Source organism: Pygoscelis adeliae, unplaced genomic scaffold (assembly GCF_000699105.1).
Source record: "Pygoscelis adeliae isolate BGI_AS28 unplaced genomic scaffold, ASM69910v1 Scaffold286, whole genome shotgun sequence".
In the NCBI taxonomy this organism is placed as follows: domain Eukaryota; kingdom Metazoa; phylum Chordata; class Aves; order Sphenisciformes; family Spheniscidae; genus Pygoscelis; species Pygoscelis adeliae.
In genome coordinates this window covers 584147-592372 of record NW_008825076.1, presented here as the reverse complement: position 1 = coordinate 592372, position 8226 = coordinate 584147, and the positions used below count along the sequence as shown (strand labels likewise).

At 53.7% G+C, this 8226-nt stretch overlaps 1 protein-coding gene across 1 annotated transcript in view; it reads right to left on the bottom strand.

The window, feature by feature from the left end:
• JPH2 (junctophilin 2) overlaps positions 1 to 8226 on the bottom strand; it is a 30053-nt gene that overhangs the window by 1462 nt on the left and 20365 nt on the right. The window contains 2 exon segments of the mRNA XM_009326836.1: positions 6 to 135; positions 3627 to 3745. Of these exon segments, the coding sequence (XP_009325111.1) occupies positions 6 to 135; positions 3627 to 3745 (249 nt within the window).

The window sequence follows — 8226 nt, the reverse complement described above, 5'->3', positions numbered from 1 at the left end:
GGAGCTGGGGGCTCTCGGGGGGCGTGGGGGGCGGTGGGGCGCCCTCGGGCCGCGGCGCCTCCTCCTCCATGTTGACGGCGTGCTCCGCGTTCTCCATGATCTCCTGCAGCAGCTTCCGCTTCTGGTACTCGGGGCCTGCGGAGAGAGGGGTTGGTGTGAGGAGCTTCCCCGGGGGTCGGAGGGATGGCAGGCCACCCCAGCTCCACGCCACCATCGCGCCTTTGACAGCCATGTCCACAGCCCCAACGGGTTTGGGGACGACTGCGGAGGGTCCAGGCTGGAGGCTGGGAGAGGAGATGCTCCCAAACCAGAGCCTGCTTCCAGGAGGGATTTCCTCCAGGAGCAGCCGGAGGCTCTGAGCCCCACAGCGTGCTGTCTGGCTGGGAAGAGCTGAAGCAGCAGGCGGGGAGCTCCAGATGAGGGTAAAGAAACAGTGAAAATCTGCAGCCCAGCTTTTTGCAGTCACACAGATGGGTTATCCTGGGGCTAAAGAGGATCCAGCTCCCATCCAAGTTTTTGGTTTTTTTTTTAAGGGCTGGGAAACTCTTCCATGTGGCTTCTTTGGTGTCTAATAGCGTGGCAACTTCACAAGAGATACGGGGCATGCCCAGCCTCCTTGGGAAAGGCAGGTATCCCCAAATGACCTACCTGTCATCCCTCACGATGGGAAAAACACGTTTCTCATGCACGGAGCAGGGCTGGCAGTTTCACAGCCCTCCTCTCTGCACTGAGCCCCGCAACAGCAGCAAAATTACCTGGCACCATCACACAAGGTGACTCAGGGCTTCGGCTTTCATTCCGGCCTCATCTCCCACACTGACTTGTCAGCTCTTAGCAATGTTGCCCTCACTTCAATTATTCACCGATTATTAAATCTCTACTTCTTGTTAACCCTAGGCCATGTCTGCAAAGCAAATTGCAGCCCAGCTAGGGTCTGGGGAAGTCAGCCAGAGCCTGGCACCGAAGATATCCATCGTGCTGGGCAGCTGGCTGAGCAAAATCCACCACTGGACAACTGGGAATATCTTTTAGAATAACAACCCTGCACAGTGCTCTGCATGCTGGGACCCGCGCTGGGACAGGGGTCCGTGCACGTCACCATGATGCTCTTAGCAAGTGAGAACAAGAAGAGCATGCTCCTTACGGGCAGCGTGAGGTCGCAAAGCAGCTTGTTTGAAAGCAAAGCACCTGCTTTTGAAAGTGGCTTTGGCCTCACTCTGCTGAATCCAAGTGATGCTGAGGGGTGCAAACGTACAGGGCTTGCTCTGTGCTCCTGAATGGCACAGACCCTGGAGCCGCGCCATCCCCGGCTGCCTCACGGTTCCTCCCCTCATCTCCTCCACACCAAGGACTGATGCAGACTTGAGCCTGGTCGGGAAATTGGGATTGGTGCTCCTTTCCCTCTAATAAATCAGCGGTGTGATTTGCACGCTGCTACCTCCTGCCCACGCAGGCAATGTCTCCGCTTGAAGGGGGCGGTGGGGAGAAAGAGGGCACTGATTTTAGCTGCTCTGCCCTGCCTGCACGCTCCTGTCAATCAGCAGGCGACCCATTCAGGGCCATTTATTTCTGGCTGCAAGTGGATTATTTGGAAGCCGTTTCAACAGTTGTTCAGACTCCTCAAAATAGGCTGCCTGCAGCTCCAGGCTCCTCGCTCTCTCCTGCTGCTTTCTTCTCCTCCTGAATAATTCACACCAAAAAACCCCCCAACTGCCTGGAGGGCACCGCACAGCTCCGATCCTCCTCACCTCCCCACCTTCACCTCCCAGCATGACATTTCAGCAAGGGCTTTGGCTTACATCCCTCTCCTCTAAGCTATTAGTGTTGATATCCTAAATGAAACCCAGGGCTCAATACTTATTAGAGAGATGAGGCTTGCTGAGCAGGATTGCCCTGTGCCAGACATAGCAGGGTCTATCTGTCGGGATAGCAGGGGGAAACGCAGCTGCCGAACACTGCCAGGCTCTCCTGGCTGTGTGACCAGCAGCTCCGAGTCCTAGCAAAACCCAAGGGTGGACTTTTGTCTGTTTGTTCCTGGATGGTGCAGCTGTGCAAGAAGAGACATTTCCCCTTGTTGTGCACTTAGGGAATTTAGAGGTTTAAAAGAATCACAGAAGAAAAACATGCATCAGCAGCTTACAAGGCCATTGAGAGTGGCCAGGACCCCAGCAAAGCCCTACATAAAAGCGGCGAGAGGATTCAGCACCCGAGGAGACAGGAGCAGAGGCCAGGCTGCTTCAGGCATTTTGCAGAGACCGTTTCAATTGTCTCATTCAATTGCCATGGGTGGAAAAAATAATCTAGCTAGATGTCAAAAACCTCCCATCGGGAATTCCAGTTTCCTTCACCTCTGTGCTATAAATACCCCAGTGTGCAAAGGGTAAATGTGGAGCTGTGAGTGGCAGCTGGAGGGCTTATGTCAGGATCAAGCGACATTTAGCTATTGTTAAATGAAGTGCCACACGCTGGCTCACGCCCATGCCCAGGCGCTGTGGTGTTTCCCCACTCAAAGCCAGCTCCGATGGGCCTTGCTGGGTGGTGGGGAGGAACGGGCAGCCCTTCGGCACAGCGTCTCCCCAGCTAGTAGGTGCAGGACAAGGTGGGAGTGCGGGGAATTTAGGCAAATCTGTCAGCATGACTCTCCCCGGCCAAGCGCCAGGTGTGAGTTGTTCCCCTTTCCCACCGCGTGCCCTGTGCCGGGGTGTAGTACCGGACACCCGGAGGCACCGAAACCAGAGCAGGAGCAAGCAGCAGGTTTTGCTGAGCAGGAGTCAACCTTTGGCTTCTACTGCCGGTTTTGCTGCTGTGATGGTTCCTTGTGATCCCACCTCAGCAGCCACAAGGCACTTGTTCCAGGTAACAAAGCCAGATAATAAGAAAGACAAGATAAAAATGGAGGCACTCGGATCCTTGTTTTCTGCTCTGTTATTACCTTCCCTCTCTGGGAAGGAAAGCTTTCCAGGAAGAACATATCTCTAGCTAACTCGGTCTAGGGAAAGGTAATGGCATTCACAATGCTGCTTCTAATATTACACTTCCTATCTACTAATCCTCAGTGCTTGGTCTCACAGAAGGAACCTCCCAAGTGTTTTCCCAGCCAAATAATCAGCAGTGATGCTAACGAATAAATAGGGAATCAGGGAAGCAGTATTTTGCATTAGCAACTTTCTTATAGGATATTACAGCCCCTAATTAGCCGAGTCTGATCATACCCTGGTGCGGAGTGGGGCCCCACAGGATATGGGCTTGTGAGTCAATGTGCAAAGCTGTTCCAAGAAAAAGCTACGAGGGATATAACTACAGGAGCGCTGCAAATAGACCTGAGCTCGCTGCCTGCCCTGCCTGGTGCTGGGAGCGCTTCCGCATGGAGAAACACGAGGGGAAGTTGAGGGACTGTGGACTTTTCCTCCAGGCTACGGTAACATATTCCAGCAGGTAAAACAGTGGTGCAAGGAGTACAGCAAATCATCCAGGGCAGGGGGCTGGCTGAACTTGCACGAAAGAGGATTTAGGATAAACAGGAGGGCAACTTGTGGAGTTATAAAGCGGGTGAAGCATTCCCCGCTTTATAACAGATTCCCCAAGGAAGTTGCAGAATCCCTCTTAGAAGATGCCTCTGGTCCTACCTGGCTGGTAGAAGTCCGGGGAGAGCTCCCTGGCCATCATTCTGGCTATGCCCGATTCGTTGTTAGCTGCCTGAGCTGCCTGCTCAGACCCTTCAGCCTTGGCTTTGGCATGAGCCGTCCTGCGGAGAGAAGAGGGGACAACAGTGAGCACCGTCTGAGCCAGGATTGTCCCAGCTCGAGCAGTGGACCCTGTCCAGCAACAAAATCAAATCAGCCCATCTGGCATAACAGCACTCAGCGCTTGCCCACTTGACCCAAAAACCCCACACCCGAGGAGAAAAGACCAGATTTTCAACAAGTAAGGGGCACAGATGCTTAAGGCTAAGGTGTGAAGGTTGCACGTAGCCACACAAGGGAACAGGGCGGGTGTATTTGCAAACACGAGCATGTTCACCTGTTGCAGCGAGGCAGCAGGTGCTGCAAAATGGGCTTGCTGCTGTGCTGCGAAGCACTGAAAACCTAGCTCAGAGGAATGCCTAAAGCATCACCGCAGGCATCTTTGGAACATAAGGGGACAATAACGTGATGGCTGAATATCGCTGTACTGTCACCAGCCCTGAGCCGCTGCACCTCGCCAGAGGCAGCGTGCCCCTGCCCAGCACACTGGACACGTTTTACCCCAAACGTCTCTCCGGTAGCTCTCCAGCAAACAACACACATTGTCCAAGGGGCTCCTTTACTCGCCGCAGCCCGGGGGGCTGCTCTCACCAGTGCTAGGAAAGGCAGAGCTATTGTGTCCCTCTCAGCTTGGCTCCCCGAGTCCTCTCCACTCCTTCCCAGCACATCTCCACCTTGCTCCATAGGGCTATAGGGCTATCAGAGTTATTTCGCTGGCCAGCTGTCATATTCCTCGCATGCCTCGCGCTCAGGGCCCTGTGATCTTTATGCTAAAAGCAGGGCTGGCTTTACAGCCCAGCTGCTCGCGGTCTGGGAAGGAGCTGACTTCAAATAGCAAAATCGCACCTTAAAAATAAGGGAGGGTGAAGTACCGTATATTCAGCTGCTTTGTTCCACCCGGGGCTTACAGAGAGTTGCTTTCCCCATGCTCTTACTAGCATGTTTGCCAAGGCTCCCCATATCTCCCTTGCTGCACATAATGGAGCATACACTGGCTGCAAATGCAAAACCACATTATTTTTCTGTGGACAGTTAGATACGCAGTTAGCAGCCCTTAAACACCAATTCGCTACGAATTACAACCTTTAATGTGGTCTTAGGGTGTCTGATGAGCCCTTTTCAGACTCAGGTTGATATCTGGTCGTGTTTTAGGACAAAAAATGAGGAAAGATACAGTTCTCATCCCTGCAGTGAAAATGCTCCGGAGGAATTTTTGGACTATCAGTCATGAAATCAAGATTAGTTCTTTCCCATTAAACTGAGATGCAGCATACAGACAAGACTAGTCTGAATACTCGACAGGTGCAATGAAAAGGTGATAGAAATGCTGTTCTGTACCCTTAGAAGGTAGAAGATATATACATACACACACACACATACATACATACACACACACACCCCATTTTGAGTAGCTGCGGGGAAAGAACTAAACCTAGGGCATTAATCCCAACTGATATAGGCAATAGTGTGACTTGACGGGGAGCTGAAAACGCTGTTCAGGGCCCTGCAATAGAGAAGAGGGTGTGGAGCTGCTGTGGCTCAGCCAGTCTCTCCCTGGGATGACATCCCGCTCTGCTGGAGCCATGATTCACCTCCCTGCCCACACTCACACATTATCTCCCCACTTTCACTGCAGGCTGAGCTGCCTGGGATTGCTGTCATTCCTGTTTTTTTATCCAAAATCTCCCAAAAAACCCAGAGACAAGACATGATGAGGCAGAAAACAGCAATTTTAAGCCGCTGCTCGCAAGCAGGAGGTCTGAGGCAGCTCTGAACAGAGAAAGCACCTCCTTTTTTGGTAGCATATAATCAGCGTGATTAATTCCACTATAATCTGGCAGGGGCCAAGAGGGATGTTTCTGCGCTCTCCATGCCTGGAGGATCAGAGTGGGCTGGGCGCGCTGCACGTGGGGCACACAGCCTGCTCTGGGAAGAAGCTTGCAGCTCTTCACCCTGGCAGGACGTGCTCTGACCCCTGGCTTTGTCCTGCTGCTCTCGGAGGATGGGATTCACCATACAGAGATAAAATCCTCCCTTTCAGCCGCTCGCTGAGCCAGGCAGAGGCTATCCCGGCCACTTCCCAGCCAGATAATCAGCCAGCTGGCCCCAGCTGGAGGAGCAGCAGGCAGCTCCTGGCAAGCAGGTGGATGCCTTCCTAAAGGTGACTCCCAAAAAAGTAATCTGGAAGTGGACTGGATGCAGGGTCTGTTCCCTCCGCTAATAAGGACAGAGCTGGACTCATGCTGATGTGTTACCAAATGGGTGCAGATAGCTCCCGCACGCTCGGCTCTCCCCCAGCATCTGGGGCCAATGCAAGGGAACAGCCTGGGGGTGTTGGAGGTGACAAGGCAGCTCCCAGTTACGCTCTTCTCCTGCTGGAGATTTCCTTTCCTCCAGAGAAGCTGCTGGATGCTACCTGGCTGCTGCATGGGGCTTGGGTACTGCAGTTCCTGCGGGTAAAGAGATGGCAAGGCCAGGAAGACCCCAACCTGGGCTGCAGAGGCTGCGGTGAGGATGCTGCGGGTGGTGGGGAGCTGAGCCAGCTGGGCTGAGCCATCGCTGTGAGCCACCACGGCCCCAAGGCTAGCAGGGCTCTACAACGAGCCCTCCTGGGCGCAGAGGGGCGTGTGGCCAGGGAGGCCATGGGGCAGCTCCAGAGCTCCACACACAGAGCTGCGACAGCAAGCTGAGCGACACGACTTTGGGATCCCCCACAGCCCTGGGGATGGGAGCTGCACGGCAGTTTTGCCCGGCTCCCTCGTTCAGCGAGACACGCCCAACCTCTGCTCCTGTCCCCCTGCTTGCAAAGTCACCCAGAAGTGTTTGATTTGGGGGGACTAAGATCAACACAGCTGCAGCTTCAAATCTGGCAGCTCCGGCACACCACGTGTTGGCCCTGCCAGCGTCCCGGGGAGGCCGTGGCACAAGGCAGAGCACTGCTCTCCCCCAGCAGCCTGGCCCTGCGCTGGGTTCCTCCATCGCTGAGATCATTTATTACAGCAGCAGCCAGGTGATGAACATCTGGCTTACAAAGACACAGCACGGTGTTTTAAGTACATCCCCCCCAGCTGTGCCGCGCATCCCCGGGGCACGAAGGGAAGACACTGCTGCACGCAGCCCTCCAAAAAGCCGCGCTGAGGGTTTAGTAACACCGTGACAAAGCACAGCCTGGAGGAAAGGGCCCAGCCATAACAATAACATCTAACTTGCCTAGAGTATTTCTGAATTTATTATTTATCTGCATGGCTGACAGTGCCTGGGACCTCAACGCAGAGAAAAACTTGGCCCCGACTGTAAAGCAGCCCTGGGAGAGCCCAGCGCATGTAACCCAGAGCACAAAAGCCTCTCCCAGCCCACGGCCCGGGGTCTGCTGGGCACAGCAGTTAAAAAAAAAAAAGCTCAGGCAGGTTTGAGGGAGGCAGGAAGGTGATCTTCGAACCTTAGACATGAAACATATAAGAGGAAAAATTTCTTCCAATTTTAAGATCTGCTCAAAAAACAGAATCAGCTTTTGCAAAAAGGAAAATGCCGTCCTTTTATTATATGCATATAAATTTGATACTTTTCAGCACTTGAATCAGGACCACACTTTTTTATTTACTGCTGGTTGTGCTGTCAGCTCCCAGCGCCTCTGCAGAAAAGCAACCCGTGTAAAAACCAGCAAAGGAGAAAGTCTGGAGACAGAGGAGGTCAGAGTGAAACTGAAACAGAGGCCCACAGATTTTACAGCACTCAGCAGCAGAATTCAAAAGCCCCTTTTCAAGGCAGTGATGGAAAATGAGCCATGAACATTAAACACCTCCAACTGGGGGCAATAAACACAAAGAGGGGCCTTTGCAAACCAACACCGGTGCTCCCCGTCCCAAGCGAGGCAGTACCGCCCCGGGATGAGTGCTTCCCAGTTTCACCCTGAGCCATCTCCCCAGGCAGCGCCGTTAAAAATAGCTCCGGTGAATTCTTTGCAAGGAGGAGCAGCAGCCCCGTGCTGAGCGGAGGGGAGGTATGTGGGCAATGCCTGCAGCCCCCGTCCCAGCCCCACTGCCACCCAGCAGCACCGGCTGGGTCGTGGCGGCTGCTCTGGGGCAGCCACGGGCAAGGAGGCTTCATACCCTGGCTGGATGGGTGGGAGAGGGAGGGTTAAATGCATCTGCTGTTTTATTTGCTCCTCTGGCATGGCTCTAATGCTCTAATTGTTTTTGTACTAGCATGGGGACAGAGCACCACTCCTGGCCATCCTGGCCATCTCCCAGAAACACTGCCCAAATCATTCCTCCAACTGCTACTAAAATCCTCTGTGGATACACGAGCCGCAGCTGAGCACCGCACTAGCAGGTGAGACCCAAAGCCAAGCCAGCATGCCCGCCTCTTTGGACAGTTTATGCTGTTTTGCACATCCACATTGGATTAGACTGTAAATGAGATTGGAATTAGCAGAGAATACTGCAAATAACAGATGGGGCTGGGGCGCCTGCAGGTGCAGCAA